This window comes from Polypterus senegalus, chromosome 11 (genome assembly GCF_016835505.1).
Source record: "Polypterus senegalus isolate Bchr_013 chromosome 11, ASM1683550v1, whole genome shotgun sequence".
NCBI lineage: Eukaryota > Metazoa > Chordata > Cladistia > Polypteriformes > Polypteridae > Polypterus > Polypterus senegalus.
The window spans coordinates 143,290,898-143,314,335 of NC_053164.1; the positions used below are offsets into that span (position 1 = coordinate 143,290,898).

The following is a 23,438-nucleotide window of genomic DNA, read 5'->3' on the forward strand; positions in this document are numbered from 1 at the left end:
CCTCATTCACAAAATACAAAGGCAACAACTCGGTCTGTAAGAGAAGAGTTGGTACCAAGAAAAAACAAAGAACGCTGGTAGAAACACTTGTGCACACTACAATGGTTTGTAGAGTATGACGAGAAGCTGTTCTAAACAGTAGCCTTGTTATATCTGTAATGGAAGCCAAGTGAACTAAGTCTTCCTCGAAAGCCCACAAAATTAGTTGAGAAAGGGTGGTTTTCTTTGGCTTGAGTAGTTAATGTAGTAGTTCTTTTTGGTCTTTGTGGAGTACAAGGTTCAGTTTTGCCTCCTGTTTTTTTATTGGAATCAAGTTGTAACTAAAACGCTGGTTGCATGGTTTTTCATACACATGCACAAACTCTAATTCATGCCTATACTCCAAAACCAGTTTGATTCCCATCTATATGTCACCTCGTTTGTGTTTACACTGGGGGATTCTAATTTCCTTTCATTGTCCAGAACCATATTTAGAAACTTTAAATTAGTTCAGCGGCATAAGAGATTTATGTTTGGGGCATTTGGAGTAGTTCTGTCCAGGACTGGCTCACCCTTGGTAGATAGAACAACTGACACAGACATTTATGATTTTGAAATTGCAGAATTAAATCTCCAGCTGTTATGTTTGCTAAAGGAAAGATGGGTGAGCTAGAAATTGAAGTGACTAGGAGGAGAAATGTCAGAAAAAAAAGTCTGTACAGAAAATCTGTCCTATATTTTGTCCAAACTAAATCACTATACTAAAAATCAAAGACAGAAAAGAGTTTTGTTACAAAATCAAGACTACTAACAGTCATGCACAGAGATTTCTTTTGGTGTATCCGCAAATTTGGATAACCAAGAAGTGCGCATATGAGCCTTTTATCATGTTTCACCAATGATGTCAACACTGTGCACCTCAGAGTGTAATTGCATAGTAAAGCCATGACTATTAATGCTGAAAGTGGTGGTTTCCAAGATAACAAAGATAGCTCTGGAGAAAAACTAAAAAGAAAAAAGTTTAAAACAAGGTCTAATTCAAAGATTGATACCAAAATTGAGTTCTGCGACCCCTAACACGAATATGCAGCAATAAAGCAATAAAAAAGTCCATTATTGTCAAGGATTGACTTCTAATTAAGCATTTGGTTTGTGATTAAATGCTGTAGCAACTGCAGTGAGCCAGGGAAAAACTTAAGAACTCCAGTGCTATAGCAGCAACTGGTACTTGGGGCTTAGGGCTTCCACTGGGCAGTCTACCTAACATACATGATCTAAATCAGTCCTCATGGTTTTCAGGCCTTGCATGAAAGAATTTCTTGATGATGGTCCTGTGGACATCTAGGGTACTGCCTTCAATCTATTAATGTAGGGAATGCAACATGCCTTGGTCAGGTGGAAAACAAGAAAAAGAACAACAGAGAAAAGTAGGAATTAGTATAGTATCCCATCACCTCCTTGCCTCCTCTGTTCCCTTCACCAACATGTCCATTGAAATCTGTCCAATCACCACTTTCTGTCCCTTGGGTACACTGTTCATCACTTCATCCAACTCACTCCAAAAATCTTCTTTCTTATCCATTGCACGCTCAACTTGTGGGGCATATGCACTAACAAAATTCATTATCACACCTCCCATTTCCAGCTTCATAATCATTACTCTATCTGAAAGTCTTTTCACCTCCAAAACACTCTTGACATACTGTTCCTTCAGAATAACACCTACCCCATTTCTCCTCCTATCCACACCATGAGAGAACAATTTTAATCCACCTCCGATCCACCTGGCCGTACTCCCCTTCTTGCACGCACAATATATCAACCTTCTTATCTCCATCATATCTGCTAACTATCTCCCTTTACCAGCCATACTGCCAACATTCAAAGTTCCCACCCTCAGGTTCACTCTCTTTACCTTCCTCCTCTCTTCCTGCCTCTGGACACGTCTCACCCTGTTCTTCTCCTCCTCCTCCTCCTCCTCCTCCTTCTTCATCTTCAGCCAACAGTAGCCCAATTTCCGCCAGCACCCTGTTGGCTAACGGTACTGGTGGTGGTCTTTGTTAACCCGGGGCTTAACCGATCCAGAATGGAAATTTGTATTGTTGTCCGCATATTGATTTGTCAAAATTTTACACTGGATGGCCTCCTTGATGTAACCCTGCCCATTTATCCGGGCTTGGGACCGGTAAAAAGAAACCCACTGGTATGTGCATCCCCTGTGGCTTGGTTAAATTTAGAGAAGCACTCTACAATGTAAAAAGTCACTCAGTCATTCTTCAACCCGCTATATCCTAACACAGGGTCACGGGGGTCTGCTGGAGCCAATCCCAGCCAACACAGGGCACAAAGCAGGAACAAATCCCTGGGCAGGGCTCCAGCCCACCTCAGATGTAAAAAGTAATGCATCTTATAATCTTACCCATTTATGTTGCTATTATGCAACATACCATGATCTCAAGTGACTAGGAATATGACAGTACCATAATTTTTGTATTTGATACAAACACCATTGAAATTTACCATTTTAATACCATTGTAAAAGGAAAAAAAAAGAATCAAGTAGTTTCCCAGCTGTAACATAAGTAAACTAGCATTCACATTCATAACTATCAAATAACAAAACAAGACTTGAATTTCATTTGTGATAGGCATAGGGACAGTTTCTCTTCAATAACTGAAAAATACTGCTTAAAAAGCAATTTGAAAAAATAACAATACAAACATTATTTTTCTTGTACTGTTGAATTGGTGGATTCCAATATAATGCAGGATATTTTCATTTAAACAAACTCTTCATAGCTTTTTTTTTGTCACAGCATGCTTTTAATATGTGGTTTGTCAAAAAGTCATTTTGTTTGTAACATTTTCTATTGCAAAGTTTATCATTTTCATTTAATGGTATAAAACCTATGAGTAATATTTAATGGATGAATCAAATTGATTCAATTTTCAAGTATCACAAAGTCCTGGGGCCTCATTTATAGTGGCGTGTGTAGAATTTACACTAAATATGGCTTATGGTGAAAAGTGGAAATGTGCTTACACACAAAAAAAAATCCAGATGCATAAATCTTTGTGTACGCCAAGTTCCATGCACTCCCCTTTTACAAATCCCAACAAACGTGAAATTTGCCTCAGAAACCGCTGGGAGGCCATCTGGCTGTGTGCTGACAGATGCTGTTCTGGAGACATAGAGTTCAGTAGTGGATGCTGTAACAGATATGGCCTAATTACATTCAAACAAAGATGTAACGCTGTATGACTTGGCTAGTCATTTGGTATGTCATAGTACATGTGAATTTATGAATTTCCCCTTGGGATTAATACAGTATCTATCTCTTCAGATACATGCTTGCACACTGTGACACACTTTCTGCGCACTATGCAGTAAGCGCATTAATAGGGCTTTCTATTTACATAAACAAATTCATTCTCTGAAGGTATCTTTATAGTTTAGTGATGTCACAGAGCGCCACAATGGATCGATTCTCTGCTCTGTACTTTAAGGTTACTCGCTATCCTTAAAGTATTGCTTGCCTTTTGCTATGCTAGTTGGATAAAGCATCGTTTTTTTATAGGTTCTCCAGCTCTATATGATGTAATGCCAGCTCATTCTTTTGGTGATTCATCCCTGACTGATGTAACTTGTCTAGCGCTGTTACAATATCAATGTGTGTGCAGTTCAATGCTGCAATTACATATGTAAAACTGGATGTTTCTGCGAATTGTGCTTTTATGTTTTCCAGTTTCACCACAGTGCAAGGAACTCGTGCCTGTCTGGATAAGTGGATATCATCATCCTATACAGCTGGCATGGCACAACTCAGTGATGTTTGCGAAATACCTGATTGTCAGCAAGTTCATGCTCTTGTGGCTAAAAACCTGAGAGCAGGTAGAGCACAATTCCTTAAAGTCTGCCTTTGTAAAGCAGGTGCCCGTTCAGAACACAGCTCCAAGAGGATAGCTCTTGGAAATTTAAAATTGACTTAGAAGTTAGTCTGTAAATATGGGCTCTGTTCTGATTCTTCCATTTGCGATGTCTTCTAACATCAAGGCAGCCATAGTAGTTGGAATAGTTTGGCCATTCCATGCACCATTACATTGTTAGCGAATGATTACAATCAAATGAATTAAATTTGTAAACAATATACATTTAATTTTAGTACATTTGATAAAAAAACATTTCATAGATGTGAATCTAAAAAACAAAATCCGACTACAGACACAGTAGCACTGCTTTGACACTGGGTGCCACCAGTTTGCAAAGACAAGCAGAAAAGTGCGTACGCAAAGGGGGACCCTGCCATGAAAACGTGCGTGGCATTACACCAAGTTTAATTTTTATAAATCTGGAAGTGAGCATGGAAACGGGTGTATGCAGCATTTTTGTGTAAAATGTAAAAATGTTTTGCAACTGCTTATGTTACAACACTTGTACTGTATAATTCAATAGATGTATATATTAAGAAATAATATCTTGCATTTAAGTATGTGGAACATGCAATTTCATTATGGCCACATTGACGCTGTAGTTACTGATTTTAAAAACACTAAAAGTAGAATCCTAATTACACAAAATTCAAAATAGTTAAACTGTATATTAGTGATGCAACAATCACTCCAACCACTGATCTAAAACAAGTGATTTTCACTACAAAAGAGTATTGGTACATTAGCCAATTACAAAAGGCATTTTTTCTAGCAGATACTTTTCTAAGCTTTTCGGTAAGTTAGTTACAGTGCTCCTTTATTATGGTATGCTATGAAGTTCCAGTTAGTGGAGAGAAGTAAGGCAGATTTTACTAGCCAGAAGACCTGAAATTTTAGCCTGTACATTAAAGATCAACAATGCAGTAATAAACAGAGAAAAAGGAAACAAAAGGAGGTAGTCCTGTGAAATAAGAAAAATGACAAGAAAAGCTACTTTATTGAATTCAGGCTTATTTTATTTTGTCCTTTTAATTTAAACAAACACTGCTTGTTTGAGTTTGGATGGTGAGCTTGCTTTTGTGCAGTATAGCAACTTACATTTTCAGTTAGATAAAGAAGACATAAGAAACATTGCTGCTTAGTACACAATAGACAAACTTCTGTGTTAAACTGTCAAGCCTTGTAAACTTGTTAATCATGTTTATCTTCTTGATAAACATATTTAGACATTTGATAGATTTGTGTTTTTTTTAAATGGTCTGTACTATGTTTATTATTCATTAGAGTGTGTTATACAGTATAAGGTTTGGTAAGAAATCTGCTGCGTAATTAAAGTCATAATCCATATTTATCACTTTAAGAATTAGGAATGTATTGCCAGTACACTGAAAAAAAATGTAAAAGTTGGATATTTTCTGTACATATTTTATAATTTAAAAAAGTATCATTTTAAGGAAATTTTGTTTGTTTTAGCATTTTTATGGTCACTGAACAAAAAGCATTTGTTAATAAAAAATTAACTATAAAAATATTTATTACTCAAGTTGTGTAAAATGTACAACTAACAAATGTCTTAAATGTATGAACACCATAATATTCTTAAGTCACACTGCTTGTAATATTTTTGCACTGGTGCCACTTTTGCTACAAACTGCAGCGCATACTGGGGTCTGACCTGTAGTTCTTGTTTTCGCTGATGGCCAGAGAATGGTAGACGTTTATTTGATGCTGTACTATAAGGAGTATAGACACCTGAAGTATGTATATCTCCATTTATTTTTCAGTCTTTGCTGGCATCTAACCGATAAAATCGAACAATCCACTTCAGACAACTTTTGTCATATTTAGTAGCTCTCTAAGCCATCTACACCTTTATGTCAACTTTGAAGTTGACTCCAGCTTTTAGAGTTATTGCTGGCTCAGTCAAAAACTGTGCATGTGGCCTTTCTCTTGTGTACTGTCTAGCACTGAAGTATGCTATATTTAGTACACCAACTAAACATAATGAAAGTAAGTCAACAATGATTAACAGGGTAGTGTACTTAATTTGCAAAAATTAATATTGCACTTCTTATTCAAATATTTTTTTAAATGTTCTGATTCAACCTTGTGCACAATATTTTCTTAAAGAAGTATTATTAATTTGGATACGGATATTTTTGTTTATGTAGTTAATAAAGTTCTGTTGTAGGTTGTATACACATTGGTAATATTTTAAATTTTCTATGAACTATTGTACAGTGTTGGTCAGATATATTCATGTTTCTCCTTATTTTAATCTGCCATTTGGTTGTTTGATAAGATTCTTGCCGTATAAACACCAATTTTATAAATGAAGCATTGCAAACAAGATTCATACATAATATTTTCAAATGCTCTTAATCCAATCCAGGCTTGTTGTAGGTTTAGCCTATCTCGGTAGTACTGGGCACAAGGCAGGAAACTGCTCTGAATATGCCACCAGGCCATCACAATACCCGCTTTCACAGACCCTTGTTCATACTTGTAAAGGAATAGTTTGCAATTGCCAGTCAAACTAATGCACCTTTAGGGTGAAATAATTGCATAAAATAAAAGAATCAATATTTTAGAAATACTATAAAGGGTCAAGTAAAGAGTACTGCTGCTGAATATTTTAGGTAAAAGGATGTAAAAGAGTTTGCTGGTTTTTTTTTTTAATTTTTTTTTGTAAAATATGCAGTTGACTGTTAAATATTTTGCTCATATGACATTTGCTAAAGTGAATGTGTGAGTGAATATATGTATCTGTATATATAATATTAGCTGTCCCACGCCGCTCCGCCCGCATAGTAGTGAAACAGGACAAACTTTAAAAATCAATAAAAAATGTGTATCGCTAGCTAAGCAATGGCAAGGTACACTCCAAAACGTGGCCAGAGGTAAACCAGTCCCTGACTCCTGACGTCAACCTTCCACCTCCCCTCGGCCCGCAGCTTCTGTTTCGGATTAGCTCAAATATATCATTGCTGCAAGCGAACTATGGTACTTAGTGTGATGAGAGAAACCGCAAAATCAATCACAATGCTCAAGCAAATTATAGAAAAAAACTTCTGATCTAAATTCGTTAAGTAGTTCTCTCGTGAAAAGCAGAGACAGACAGACATTGGCTTTTATATAGTTAGATATATACAGTAGATAGAGAGAGAGAAATGATGATATTTAAATGCCTAACGCTATACTTTGTTAGAAATATTTTAAATTGCTAGTAATTTATTGCAACCTATAAGGAATCGTTATTTTGTTGTGATTTATGCAAAAATTACAAAAGCTTTCCATTTTGTTGGATTTGGGGATGGCTTTCAGAAACCAACTTTGGTAGTTTTGGCATGTTTAAACAGTTTTAATTTATAGTCTTGGAGTAAAATAATGAAACCAAGATTGTATTCTGAGATTCAGTGCACTTTGATAATTTTTTACATTTATATAGGGCTTTTCCCACTACTCAAACCACTTTGCATGAGACTTGAAAGTAGTCTTGCACTTTGAACTAAAAGCTACATATAAAAATGTTCACTTTGGTGATCATGCAGCAGTGCTTTAACACATGTCAAGAAGAACAGACAAACATATGGGTAGAACGTGATTGTTTTACTTGCACTTGAAATTATTTGCTTCCAGCCAGTTTCCTATTCACACAGCTTGTGCAAAGTACAGCCAGCCTGTAGTTACTTATTTAGCGTTAAGAGCCAGTTAAAATATTATGCAGTTTTTTTTTTTTGGGATTGAGTTTTTAACATTTTGTGTCTGATCGGATTCAAAGGAGTTGCATCAAGTTGGACCAACTTCATTTTCAAAGTTTTGCAACAAGCCAGGTGCTTTTGTTAAATCACAGTTCATTTTTGCCCAGCTCAATGGTAATCTTGGCATATCTAATGGGTAAAAAGTACTCTGGTGTTTAATGGGCACAGTAAAACGTTAGGTGATGTTGGGCAGCCTTATTTTCACAGCTTTGTAACAAGACAGATGCCTTTGCTATATCTGAGTTGAGTTTTGCTTAAATTGGGGACATGTGTCAGATTGACAGGCAAAGTTGGCACATGCCCATATCTAGGGAATAGAATTAACTGGGATGTTTAATGGGCATTGTAGAAGGTTAGATGGCATTGGGCTAAGAGAAAAGACTGATGAAACCATTCTTAAATTGCTGTTGAGCTTTGCCCAACCCAATTTTGGGTACATGGGTCTAATGCACCGACAGATTTGTCATACTCTTATATATAGTATCTAATGAACAGATGTCACTGTAATGTTGCACTGGCATGATAAAGGGTTAGATGTCATTGACCCAACCTAATATTCAGTTTGAGTTTTGCTGTACCAGTGTGGGTGCATGGTTCAGACTGACTGGCAAACTTGGCAATGAAGGAAATTAACTGTGATGTTTAATGGGCACCGTAAAAGGTTAAATGGCTTTGGAGCACCCTAGTTGTCACAGTTTTGAGAAAAGGAAGATGTCTTTGTTAATTTGCAGTTGAGTTTTACACTAACCAATATGAGTACCTGGCTTAAATTGCCTGGAAAAGTTAGCATATTCCCATTTCTAATGTCTCAGATTAACTTTGATGTTTAATGGGCACTTTGTAACAAAACAGATACCTTTTTATTTTGCAGTTAAGATTTGCCTGGCCCAGCATGAGTTCATGGGTCAAATTGGCTGGCAAACTTAGAATATCCAGTGAAAACGCATCATTGTGATGTTCAGTTGCCATTGTAAACCAGCCTAATTTTAATACATTTCTTTTTAAAATTTTACTTGTGTTTTTCTCTGCCCAACATGGTTAGTTACATGGGTCATATTGACTAGCAAAGTTGACACATTGTCATCTAATAAAAGGGATTTAGGTGATATTTAATTGGCACGGACAAAGATAAAGAAAGGTGCATTATTCTACCTGCTAGGCTCCAGCTTCCCTGTGACTCTGTCTCATTGCTTAAGATAAAGTGGGTTTAGAAAATGGATGGATGAATGGATAGATAGATGGATACATAAAATTATTCTGAATTGTGACACTAAAATAATAAAATGAAATGCAAGTATTAATTAAATGGGTCATGAAATATGCCTTTTGTTCCTTATTCCTTTATGTCAGTCAGTCATTGTCTAACCTGCTTACCTGAAGAGGGTCACATGGGTCTGCTGGAGCTATCCCAGTTAGCATAGGGTGCAAGGCAGGAACAAACCCTAGACAGGGTGCCAGTCCATCGCAGGGCACACACATACCCACACCCCAAATACACATTAAGGCCAATTTAAAATTGCCAATTCACCTAACCTGCATGTGTTTAGACTGTGGGAGAAAACCCATGTCTTTTACATGTCGTGCATTATGCGCTAAGTCCTGAAATGATAACTATCACTTTTACTACTCAGAATTAAGAAGGCAGGCTCTACTCAGTAATGCTTGTGTTTTGATTGGTGAATCGTCTCCAAAGTGGACAAACATACTCTGTTCGTCTTGAAAGCCTGTGCCACGTGTTCATGCTCAAAGTTGTGACTGTGCACATCGAATAGGAGGACACGAAAAAGTTTACTGTATGAAGCAGTAACTTTAATTCAAGAAACTCCGAATTCAACGTTGGTGGTCTTTATCTGAAGTGCTTTCTCAAAATGTAGCACTTGATGGCCAAAGGCACTTGTGCCATTAACAGTTCACCAATGAAAACGCGGACTAATCGCTAGAATTCGCCCTCTGAATTGTGATGAGTGAAATTGCCAGTTTTCATTACATATTGCATGCGGTATCATTAAATTAAATGAGCAAATAAATGAAATGAAGAGCACCGAGCCACTGCATCCATACATGCTGCCATTCTATGAACATTTCACCAATAGGGAGGACTTGACCTGGGGAGCACACACTGCTGAGTAGTGACGAAGGCCCAAAAGAGATTCTACTTCTGTGGGTACTTAGGAAGAACAACATCCCTGAGAAACTGCTGGTGTCCCTTTACCGCTGCATAGTAGAGAGCATCCTGGCCTACTGTTTCTGTGCGTGGTTCTCCAGCTGCACAGTAGCACAGAGGAGAGAGCTCCACAGGGTCATTAAGATTGCCCAGCGGATAGTCGGCTTTCCTCTCCCCTCACTAGAAGAACTACATCGTTCCTGTTGTGTGATTCTTCAGGACCCGTCACACCCAGGACATGCATTGTTTGAACTCCTACCTTCAGGCAGATGTTTCAGATATATAAAGACTGAGAAACAGTTTCTGTCCTTCAGCCATGCTGAATGCTGCTAAGTGGTCAATCTGACCGAATGCAACTTCATGTTTACAATACAATACACTCTTATGTTTACAATACAGCTGTAAGTTAACATTAGATAAGGGACAAGTGCAATAAGATATATATGTATGAGTGGAAAACATTGTAATGCTCTTGTGGACTATTTTGTTGTTGTTTTTTTGATATTTTATTAATTTTATTGCAATCATTCCATACAAATCAATCAATTTTTACAAAAAGTAGGATTGAGAACAAGTCGACCCCCTCCCCAGAGAGAGAGAGCATGGCCAACAGAGTAAAACTTAAGGCTTGTAAACATACCTAAATTGATGAGTTTGGCAAGCCAATAGAGATGAATGGAGAAGAAAAAGAAATACAGAAATAATTGCTTCCTCTGTGCTTTAAGAGCTTATTCTAAAATATTACTGATTAGATCCTGCCATGTTTTGAAAAAAATCTGTACAGATCCTCTAACTGAGTATTTGATTTTTTTCCAATTTCAAATAATATAAAACTTCGGTTTCCCACTGACTTAAAAGGGGAGGGTTTGGGTTCTTCCAGTTTATCAGAATAAGTATGTGTGCCAAAAGTGTAGTGAATGTAGTCACAGTTTGTTTGTCCTTCTCCACTTTAAACCCATCTGAAAGAACCCCAAACACAGCTGTTAATGGGTTAGGAGGGATTGAGAGACCAAGGCTGTCTGAAAGGTAATTAAACATTTTGGTCCAGAATGTTGTTAATTTGGTGCAGGCTCTAAACATGTGACCCAGTGAGGCTGGGACTTGATTGCAGCGTTTGCAGGTTGGATCTTGCCCTGGAAACATTTTAGAGAGTTTTAGTCGAGACAGATGTGCTCGATATATAATTTTGAGTTCAATAATTGTATGCTTTGCGCATATGGCGTGTGAGTGAATTCTCTGCATTGCTATTTTCCGCTCCTTTTCTGATATATTAATTGAGAGTTCTTTTTCCCAGTGTCCTCTTGGATCTTTGAAAGAAAGGGACTATTAAATAGTTATATATATTTCAGAGGTGATGTCGGAGTCCTTGAAATTGAGCAATATTTTTTTCCAGCATGGATGAGAGTTCTGTTTAACAAAGTTCCTAATTTGAAGACAGTGAAAGAAATGTGTAGCTGGACTGTCAAATTTGGAATGTAATTGTTCATAGGATGCAAAGACATTGTCTATTTAAGGATCTCTAAGCAATTTAATAACAAATTTTTTCCAGATATTAAAAACTGCATATGTTTGCGAAGGTTGAAAGAGGTGGTTCTCTTGCAGAGGTGCCACAGATAAAAGCTTCTGTTATGGACTATTTTGGAACTTATTTTATTCCCTTTTTTTTTTTTTTAGTTTTAACTTGAGTAATTGTGTTTTGTTTTTATTTTAATTTTTGCCCTGGAAAATTGTACCTAAAATTTTGTTGTGCAATATCTCATTGCTACAAAGACAATAAAGATGTTAATTGATTGATTGAAATTCATAAAGAAATAAGCAATTTTGTGACATACAGTGGGTACGAAAAGTATTCCGACCCCCTTCAATTTTTCACTCTTTGTTATATTGCAGCCATTTATCTATCTATCTACAGTCATGTGAAAACATTAGGACACCCTTTGAAAGCATGTGGTTTTTTGTAACATTTTTAATAAATGGTTATTTCATCTCCGTTTCAACAATACAGAGAGATTAAAGTAATCCAACTAAACAAAGAAAACTGAAGAAAAGTCTTTTCAAGATCTTCTGTAAATGTCATTCTACAAAAATGCCTATTCTAACTGAGGAAAAAGATAGGACACCCTCACATGTATTCCCTCTTAAATTGGCTCAGATCTCACACAGGTATATCACACCAGGTGCACATAATTAGTAGATCGTTACTCTGCATGTTGAATGAGGCTTGCCCTATTTAAACCTCAGACATTTAGTTTGGTGTGCTCCTGACTGTTGAAGTGAGAGTGAGCACCATGGTGAGAACAAAAGAGCTGTCAGAGGACTTCAGAAAAAAGATTGTAGCAGCCTATGAGTCTGGGAAGGGATTTAAAAGATCTCAAAAGATTTTGAAATCAGCCATTCCACTGTCCGGAAGATAGTCTACAAGTGGAGGGCTTTCAAAACAACTGCCAACATGCCCAGGACTGGTCGCCCCAGCAAGTTCACCCCAAGAGCAGACCGCAAGATGCTAAAAGAGGTCTCCAAAAACCCTAAAGTGTCATCTCGAGAACTACAGCAGGCTCTGGCTACTGTTGATGTAGAAGTACATGCCTCTACAATCAGAAAGAGACTGTACAAGTTTAACTTGCATGGGAGGTGTGCAAGGAGGAAACCTTTGCTTTCCAAGAGAAACATCGAGGCCAGACTGACATTTGCCAGAGATAAAGTTGACAAAGACCAGGACTTCTGGAATAATGTTCTTTGGACAGATGAGTCCAAAATTGAATTATTTGGACACAACAGCAGAGGACATGTTTGGCGTAAACCAAACACAGCATTCCAAGAAAAGAACCTCATACCAACTGTGAAGCATGGAGGTGGAAGTGTCATGGTTTGGGGCTGCTTTGCTGCAGCAGGACCTGGTCAGCTCACCATCATAGAATCCACGATGAATTCTACTGTGTATCAGAAGGTGCTTGAAGAACATGTGAGACCATCAGTTAGAAAATTAAAGCTGAAGCGGAACTGGACCATGCAACATGACAATGACCCAAAACATACTAGTAAATCAACCAAAGATTGGCTGAAAAGAAGAAATGGGGAGTCCTGGAATGGCCAAGTCAAAGTCCAGATTTGAATCCCATTGAGATGCTGTGGGTGACTTGAAAAGGGCTGTACGTGCAAGAAACCCCTCAAACATCTCACAGCTGAAAAAGTTCTGCATTGAGGAGTGGGGTAAAATTTCCTCAGACCGATGTCGAAGACTGGTAGATGGCTACAAGAACCGTCTCACTGCAGTTATTTCAGCCAAAGGAGGTAACACTCGCTATTAGGGGCAAGGGTGTCCTATCTTTTCCTCAGTTAGAATAGGCATTTTGTAGAATGACATTTACAGAAGATCTTGAAAAGACTTTTCTTCAGTTTTCTTTGTTTAGTTGGATTACTTTAATCTCTCTGTATTGTTGAAACGGAGATGAAATAACCATTTATTAAAAATGTTACAAAAAACCACATGCTTTCAAAGGGTGTCCTAATGTTTTCACATGACTGTATCTATCTAAAATCATTTAAATTAATTTTTTTCCTCATTAATGTACACACAGCACCCCATATTGACAGACAAAAAAATAATTTTTGAAATTGTTGCAGATTTATTAAAAAAGAAAAACTGAAGTATTCAGACCCTTTGCTCAGTATTTAGTAGAAGCACCCTTTTGAGCTAATACAGCCATGAGTCTTCTTGGGAAAGATGCAACAAGTTTTTCACACCTGGATTTGGGGATCCTCTGCCATTCCTCCTTGCAGATCCTCTCCAGTTCTGTCAAGTTGGATGGTAAACGTTGGTGAACAGCCATTTTTAGGTCTCTCCAGAGATGCTCAATTGGGTTTAAGTCAGGGCTCTGGCTGGGCCATTCAAGAACAGTCACAGAGTTGTTGTGAAGCCACTCCATTATTTTAGTTGTGTGCTTAGGGTCATTGTCTTGTTAGAAGGTAAACCTTCGGCCCAGTCTGAGGTCCTTAGCACTCTGGAGAAGGTTTTTGTTCAGGATATCCCTGTACTTGGCCACATTCATCTTTCCCTCAATTGCAACCAGTCTTCCTGTCCCTGCAGCTGAAAAACACCCCCACAGCATGATGCTGCCACCGCCATGCTTCACTGTGGGGACTGTATTGGACAAGTGATGAGCAGTGCCTGGTTGTCTCCACACACCGAGGAGAGGCAAGACACATGACAGCCCGCATGGAGTTTGCTAAAAGACACCTGAAGGACTCTGAGATGGTGATAAGATTCTCTGGTCTGATGAGACCAAGATATAACTTTTTGGCCTTAATTCTAAGTGGTATGTGTGGAGACAACCAGGCACTGCTCATCACTTGTCCAATACAGTCCCCACAGTTGAACACGCCCACAAACTAGGGCCAGTTTAGTACTGCTAATGCACCTAAATGCATGTCTTTGGACTATAGGATGAAACCCTTGCATGGGGAGAAAATACAGACTCCTATATTTAATGCTATTATGTATTTATTGTTATATTTCACTGTACTTTATTGTGCTTACTTATTTTTGTCCAAAATATTCCTCCATTATGATGGTGTAACATTCTCCACACTCATTTGTTAATCTAACTCGGTGCTTCCTCAGCAAAATCGTGTGCGTTAAATGAAATTGCTTAAATGCAGTGCCATCACAAGAGAGCTGCTTCAGAAATTTATATTGTACAGAGCCCTTGATCTTTACGCCTGTTTTGTAGTTTTGTATATGTTCATATCTTCCAAGGGGTGGCTATAACTCTGTGCCACCCACCCCAGCTCTATGAATAAGTGTGCCAAAGCCTGTAGGATGGGAGCTTTCCGCAACATCTCATTCTTCTATACACATATGGACACTCGACTAAGATGTTGTGTAAAGCCTGGAGGTTGTTAATTTCATTCTCTCACTTTTTATTGTTGATTGCATGTTTTAATTTAATTTCATTATGTCAGCTTTATTTTGTTTTTATGTCTTGCCCTTGAGATCCACTGTAAGGGTGCTAAGTATGAAGTACGATCGCTGTGAAAAATAACCCCCATCTTTCCACCTTTGTGGCACATGTGTAGTAACAAAAATCATTTGTTTCTTCCGTGATAGCAAATGTCTTGTGCATCCAATGATGTAGTTTCGACAGTTTGTTTATGCTTCAGAATTGTACTTGTATCTGTTGGAAATGTTTGCATAACTTTCAGAAGTGTCTCAGCTGGCCTAGGAACACTTAGAATTGCCCAAAATGTAATTATGATTCATTTGTGAGACTTGGAAGAATGCCTTGGCTTGCCAAGTCTGTTATCACAAATGTCACTAGGACAAGTAAAATAAAAATTTAAACGACCTATAGAGCAGCCTTTATGTCTTAAAATTAAGTTAGATGTCCTTCCAGTTGCATTGTTGTTCATAGATGCAGCTCTAGTTTTACTTACTCTATTTTTACCTTGTTCTTCATGTGTTTTAACAAATCTGTATTCTTATGAGGACTACTACTATATTTAGTAATTGTTATACTCTATACTTGTATTTTAACTGAGAATTTTTCATAGCACTGCACTCAAACACACCTCAAAATCTACAATGGAATACCTCAAGAGATGCAAGCTGATGGTTTTGCCATGGCCCTCACAGTCCCCTGTCCTAAATATCATTGAAACTATGTGGGTAGATCTCAAAAGAGAAGTGCTTGCAAGATGGCCCAAGAACCTTGCACAATTTGAAGCCTTTTTAAGGAGGAATTGGTGAAAATACCCCAAGTAAAAACTGAAAAACTTTTAGCCAAGTACAAAAAACATTTATAAGCTGTGATACTTGGCAGAGGGGGTGTTGCGAAGTACTGACCATGTCGGGTACCCAAACTTTTGCTTCAGACCCTTTTCATTGTTTTTGGTATAGTGTGCATTTCAAATATAAAATGTAATTTTGCTTAAAATATTAAAGAAATGTCATCTTTGTCTTTTTGCTGTTCAGTTTATCTTCTGCTCACTTAACCATTCATAGTAACTGACATTTTAATCTTGGATGCCCAAACTTTTGCATGCCACTATACAGTATATCATACGACTCTTACCTTATAGATGGTGCCAGTCATGTTCAAGTTTCTAGTGTACGTTTAGCCTGAAGATAAAAAAAGTGTAACTTGTTGTGATAATAAACACAATGTTCCTTTGTATCATTGCAAATATGGCATGTTAGCTACATTAAATAAGTAAAAGAAGAAATTGGTAAATATTTTCCTGCTAATCCAACAAAAACTGCAAAATTGGTGTCTCAAATGTGTGATTGGATACTATTTGGGAAAAGAATACCTTAACTGCTGTGCCACAGTTGATATTATTGAGAGAAAAGCAGGCATTTTCTTCTGGTAACAAAAATCTCAAACTGCTTGCACCATACTGTTTTAAAATTTTGGGGTTTTTTGTCCTTTTCCAAGACTGGTATACTGTGCAACCGTAGCTACACATGCAGTACGATTAGGGCTTCCCTAAAAGATTATTTTGTATGTGATTACTCTGTTGACTATTTTCTCGATCTAAAATTTTTTTTAAAATGGTATTTTTCATTATTAACATAATTTTATATAATTTTGTCCAACTTTAATCTCAACCAAATAATTAGGGTTTTGGGCTCTTTAGACCTGGTTGTTACAATGGATCCACTCTAAAACCTATTGCACATGTATTCTTAAAAAGACAATCCTAAATTGAGATTGACATTATCCATAGACACAGTGTGGTGTAGTAGTTAACATTTTGGATTTCTTGCCATGAGGTTGTGAGTTCCAATCGCGCTACAGATATTGTGTGACAATGATAAGGCACTTCCCCTGCCTTTGCTCCAATTAGAGAACAACAGAAATAGACCCAATTATATCTCAGTGTTCTATATTGCCTTGGATTAAAGCGAGCCAATTAATAAATAAATACATCAAATATGCCTAACAGTTATATTCATTATTAAGCAGATTAATAATGTCTGTAAAGTATAAATTATACCAAGAAACAGACAACTCAAATCTATTGACAAGAAAATTGAGGTAAAACCAATATTTTATACTTTTGCAGCTACAGAGTGTTAAATAATTATCAGCTAAACTTTTCGTTAACAGTTAATTTTTACTCTGCCGACTTTGGTACAGCTTCGTGCCTTGTTCTAAAAGGGAAATGACTGCACAGTTACTTTTTTTAATTTTCCATTGCTGTTGGTATCTGAATGTTTACTCATAATTTCATTTAGAAATCTTGATGTTAATTTTTTTAAATGCAACCTACTAGATATTTTAAGTATACATCTAAGACAACAATGAAGTGAATCAGAACCAGTGATTCTGTGGAACGTGTCATTATGAAATTTTCCTTTCACTTGTGTGTGTGTTTGTGTATTTTTTTTTTTTTTTTTTCCCACAGATATACAAGCCCACTGTGGGTTTGTGTAAGAGTGTTACCCACAATAGACTGGCAGTCCATTCAGAATTCAGTCCTCCTTTTGCCTAATGCTGCTGAGATATGATCTGGCAGTATCAAGCATTGAATTGTATTAAACTGTATTTGTCCATAAATGGATAAATAGATCCTTTAAAAACATTACATATATATCTGAGTAATATTACTTTATTAACAAAGATAGTGTATAACTTCAGATTATTGTAGACTACTTTTAACATTGATTTTGTTTTCACTTTTCTCCCAGTTAAGAGTCATCCTTTTGGAAGTGATTTTGACAGATCATATGTAAGTATCAACTTTGTTAGAATTTTTTAAACTATTATTTATTTTATGGTACATTATGTCATAAAAACATTTTGCTTTGTTGTATTGCTAGAGTATGATAAATTAAAATTGCTCATTCCATCTGTCTCATATATTTAAAAGTGTTTTTCATTGAGCCTGCAGTTTCAGTTTATGCTACCTGCTTTACCATATCCAGTTTTTTTTTTATAAAACTTTTACATTTTTTTGTCCTGGAACGTCACTAGCCATTTTCCATCCATTTATGCCTTAAGAGAGTTTTATTTTGTTTTTATTTATATTTTTAGGGGGATAAAGAAAAATCTGCAATATTAAACATTTTGCTTCACCTCCATGATCATTTAGCAAAGATTGCAGGTAAGTTGGCATTTTCCAGTAGCTCACAGCAATTCTTTAAATGTGTGTGTGTGTATTTAGCTTATTGAGGTATGCATAGTTACTTTCTCATAACCAAAGTATAGGGAAAGTATTGTAATTGTCCAAAGATTCGATGTCAAGATTTTGATGAATCTTGACATCTTAGACCTTCCTGAGTCTCAAATTATGTCTGTGTGTGTGTATGTAAACACAATAACCCGAGTACGCTTTCACTTAGGTCAACCAAGTTTTGCGTAATTGTTCAGTATATTATTAATTTGATTTGATTTGTTGATTTGATATCTGGACTCAAAAATAATTTGAATTAAAGTGCTTTTTTCCAGTGGATCCTCTAGCGCACAATATTAGACTGGATACCTTCCCATTTATTTTAGCAGATCAGTTCAAATACCTAGGGGTAAACATCACAAGTAAATATAAAGATGTATTTCAACAAAGTTTTAATATCTGCATGAAAAAAAATTAAAATGTGAACAAATGGTTTACCCTCCATCTCACTTTAGCAGGGAAAATCAATACTGTCAAGATGAACATCCTTCTTTTCTATTTCGGGGCATCCCCATGTACATTATCAAATCATTCTTTAAAAAAATTAGATTCAATTATACCATTATTTATTTGAATTTGAAACATCCATGCTTATATAACGGTGACTCTACAACAACCTAAAGTAGAAATGGGCATGTCATTACCTAATTTTCAAATTTATTACTGGGCTGCAAATATACAAGTGACCTGGACAGTGACACAAATTGATGAATATACTCAATCCTGGTCTACAGTAGAAATAAAATCTTGCTGTACTTTTTGTATGCCCTTTCCTTGTGCCCCAGTAAATAAGTTATTGTCAATATACTAATAATCCAATTGTTCATAATTCACTTAGAATATGGAACCAATGCAGGAAGCACTTTTAGGCCGGGTTTATACTTCACGCGATGCATGTTGCAGCAGACACTTCTGCCATGCAAGTGTTGTACTGTTTATACTTACATGCATACTTTATGTAAATCTGGAGGAGTCCACCAGATGGCAGTGATAGATATTATCACGGTGAAAACAGGTTCAGCTTCGCTGTGTTGTGAATTGCTTGGAACACCCATTAAATTCCGATGACATCTTACCACAATATCTCCGAAAAGGATGTTTAATGATTAAATCCATTAATCCAGGGATGTGTCCATTCCAGCTAGCATTGGGCACGAGGCAGAAACAATCCCTGGACGAGGCATCAGCTCATCGCAAGGTGGAATACAAGCACTTGCATACACTAGCATCATTTTAGTGTTGCCAAATCTGCATATCTTTGGAAGGAAACCGGAGCACAGTGTGGAAACCCAGCAGGAAAACATGCCAACTCCAGGCAGAGAATACAACTGATGTGACTCCCTGCGAGACAGCAGCGCTACCACTCTGCCCTTGTGTTACCCCTATGTGTGTAATAATTAACAGTGTTCATTATATAAATGAAATTAACGATTTATCTGTAAAATGTAACATACATACTTTAATGCATTTAATCATGAAAGTGATATCAAGTATAAATCTTAGGATTCTAAATTTGCAGAGAGTTGGAATATCATGCATTTAATGTGTTCTGTGTGGCAATCTATTGCTGTTTGCCGCTTCTGTCAGGTCCGGAGGAAGCCACAGAAAAACACGGCACGGCACACAAGACAGTATGTGAGACTTTTAAAATGTATCGTGCCATTACGATTGGGAATATGCGACGCTTGAATATAAAAGCACCACTAATGCATCTGTATGTCGGCATTTTGCTTCACCACATCGAACCATTCATCAAACATCGAAGCGCACACATTAATCCTGTAGGATCCGCAAAGTGGCTTTCTGTCACATGTAGATAGTATACAGAGACTGATGTCACATTCCAACTTTTAGAACACTACGCCCCCTGACTTTTTGCTGGTACTGCAACTCGCGTATACATCACGTTAATTTCTGAGGACCTGCTCAGAGGACGCGTGAAATGAAAGCTGGGAACGTGTGGCAGCCATGATGCGTGCATGTACATGTTCTGAATGTGAAGTGTAAACAATCCCTAAGACAGAGAAGCTTTTACCCCTACAGGATAATCATCTTTTTCAGCCATCTCAAACCTACACAGTATTTAATGTTTAAAAAACACTTGGAGAACTGTGTAAACAGCATCTCAATAACATATAAAAACATTTTAAAGTCACTTCCTTTCAAAGATCCCAGGGTATGATGGGGAAAAGATCTTTCTCTTAACATTTCAGAAAAGGAGTAGAAGGCAGCCACTCATAGGATATTCTCTAGCTCCATTTTCACAAAGCATTAAATCATTCAACTTAAAATCTTTTATCAAGCACAGTTACCATGTGTAAAATTGTCCAAAATGTGTCCAGGGCAAGATTCAACCGGTGAACGTTGCAACATTCTGCACAAATATTTTTGAATGCCTATTGGACAGCCTTTGTGTCACAATCACTCCTAACTCATTTACAGCTGCGTTTGGTGTTCTCCCAGATGGGCTTAAAGTGGAGAAGGACATATTGATTGTAATTGCCTTTACCACACTACTAGCATGTAGACATATCGTGTTCAACTGGAAGAATCCCAGCCCACCTGTTGTTAGTCAGTGGGTAACTGATGTTCTATACTACTGTATTTGAAATTGGGGAATTAATTCTTAATTAGAAGATCTGTTCAAAACATTTTTAAAATATAGCAAGATCTAATTAATCTAATCTTAGAAAAAGCATTTATATTGGGGGGAGAGACATTCTCCTTTTTTATTGTTTTTGAAGATTTGCTCATGCTTTTGGCTCTCCTCCGTTTCTCTCAGGGGGAGTTGAATTCTGGTTTATTATGTTTGACTCGAGTGTATGGAATGTTTGCTTCAAATAAAATACAACAACAACATTTATTTATATAGCACATTTTCATACAAAAAAATGTAGCTCAAAGTACAAATCAGTACAATAATACAAATACAATAATAAAAAAAACTTGTTATTGTCTGGTGCTTTATAGGAGTCCTTGGGTCTAGTTGCAAAAATCTCTGATAGCTGTTAGAAGTACTGATCCACTGCTCAGCCTTAACACCAGAAATAATTTCCTAGGTAGTCCCAGAACTGGCTATGGGCAGAACTTTAAAGCTCCCTTTGGCCACAAGGGTGGTACACTAAGAGTAGATGGGAAAGGAATAGTGATCCAGACAGCAGTTGGAAATGAAGACATACAGGTTGTAAAGATGATGTAGAAAGTTGAGAAATGGAAGCTTTTATTTTTATTTTAGGTGTGAAAGTGTTATAGACACCCTGCCAGGAAGATGCTTGTAAGACTGCAGTCTGTTTACAGTGTGGCTTTAGGGTTTATTTTCTGTGAATTGATACCTTGTTTTACTTCTTCGTAACTTTCCTGTGTTGATTTTATAATAAAACATCATTTTGTATTTTTTATCTTCTCTGGCATTATTTTGGGTACAAGGACAACACAAAAGTATGTTAACATCTCGGGTTTAAGTGTTAGGTTGAAGTTCATATAAACTGTACCACATAGCATTTTGTACCTTGGCTACCTGTGATGAATATATATTGAAAATTAACATCATAATACAATGTGTTGGTAGTGTGGTACCAATTTATTAATGGATATTTACCATGGAACCCTTTGTAATGCTTTTCATGGCTTAACTGTTAATTGGGATTGTGGAAATAGCTGAGAAACCCTGTGATCAAATAATCCTTACTCTGGCTACTAAATGATAAATTACCAGTAGCCACCTTGTAAGTAAGATCAAGCACCTTTGGTAGTTAATCTGGCTAAAACAATTAGTTTGTGAGACTGAGAAGTACTGGAGTGGTTAGAATCTCTGGCAGCAGTTATATAGCACGAGTAGTATTGTATGCCTGATATTGAAATAAAGACCAAATCTCGGAGCTAAAAAACGGAAGCCTTCAGGAAGCACTTTGCTAAGATGGTCCCTGGACTTTGCAAGACATTCTCTGTTCCATAAATTAACTCTATATTTGTCTTGAAAGTAGAGCAGAGAGAGAATGTAAGACAGCGGTGTCCAAACTTTTTGCAAAGAGGGACGTATTTGGTGAAGTGAAAATGTGCGTGTGCCGACCATTCAGCCTGACATTCTTTGAACCATTAACATTAAATGCAAATGAACTATTTTATGAGTTTTTTTATTGCAAATGGCATACTTTTCTTCACACAGAACACAAATCTAAACAGGTTTTTACCAAAATCACTCTGCCTTACTTATTTGAAGACCACATAAAATGAACAAAAAGTCTGTCTGGGGAAAAAAAAAAAAACTTTCGGGAAGATTAAACATATCTAGGTTAATTTAAAACATTACATATTCACTATTAAATGCTCACTGTAAACTTCTAAATTCAAAACATGTGAACAGGAAGATAACACTAACAGTTATCTCATTCAGAAGTACAAAACATTGAGGGCCGGTCCGTGTACTTTTTGGTATTTGAAATTTCATTTTAGAAGCAAAAATGAAAAAACGAAAATGAAAGGAATTTTCAGATTTTGATTTTTGATTAAAGAATAAAATGAGAGAAAATAAGGTATTTTGTAATTCTGTGATAACAAATAGCAGTCATAAAGTTAAAATTACACACACTTTTCTAGATTTATTTGTGATTCAAATAATGAAAGTGTAATAGCTCAAAAACAACAAAACAGACGCATTTTCGTTGTCTGAAACCGTAAGTACTACTTCTTCTGCATGATTTTTGACGACACGTGCAAACTTCCCAACGTCCTCCTCACAAGACATCGACCAACGGCCTTGAAGTTACACTGGCATCAGCAGAGGATGGACCATCACGTTGTTTTTCAGAACCGTAAAAGAGTGACACTCTGGGACAAGGACATGACTGCAGAAAAACGGAGTCGCATCTTTCTTTGCTTCATTGATGTAGCAGCTCTTTTATGAACATTATTGTTATTACTTACTGTGAAACAGCGAACATTTGGTGATTTCATTTACTAACACTAAGTCTGGCAATTTTTATAGTGCTAGAATTTTGAATGTGTAAATGTGTCAATGGTTCCTCATTGACAAATGTAACACATGTTAAGAAAACTTTCTGTAAATCACGTCGCTCTACTAACGTGTTACACGTTTGCGCACTGTTAATACTCGAAACGGTTACTAGCTATAGTAGCCGGTAAAAGTCAATGAGCAACCATTCAAAGTGCTAGCACTCTAAAAATTGCCAGACTTACTGTTAGTAAATAAAATCACCAAATGTTGGCTGTTTCACAGTAAGTAATAACAATAATGTTCATATAAGAGCTATTACATCAATGAAGCAAAGTTTGCAAAGCTTGTATTTTTACCTGAAAGATGCAACTCAGTGTCCTCATCCTGGAGTGTCACTCTTTTACTGTTCTGAAAAACAACGTAACGGTCCATCCTCTGCTGATGCCATGCAATGTAACTTCAAGGCTGTTGATTG

General features: G+C 36.8%; 1 protein-coding gene across 1 annotated transcript in view; it reads left to right on the top strand.

The window, feature by feature from the left end:
- The window catches only part of lemd3 (LEM domain containing 3), a 49,256-nt gene that overhangs the window by 3,051 nt on the left and 22,767 nt on the right, over nt 1-23,438 (top strand). The window contains exons 2-3 of the mRNA XM_039769736.1: nt 17,525-17,565; nt 17,871-17,940. Coding sequence (XP_039625670.1) covers nt 17,525-17,565; nt 17,871-17,940 — 111 coding nt within the window. The remainder of the gene's footprint in view (nt 1-17,524; nt 17,566-17,870; nt 17,941-23,438) is intronic.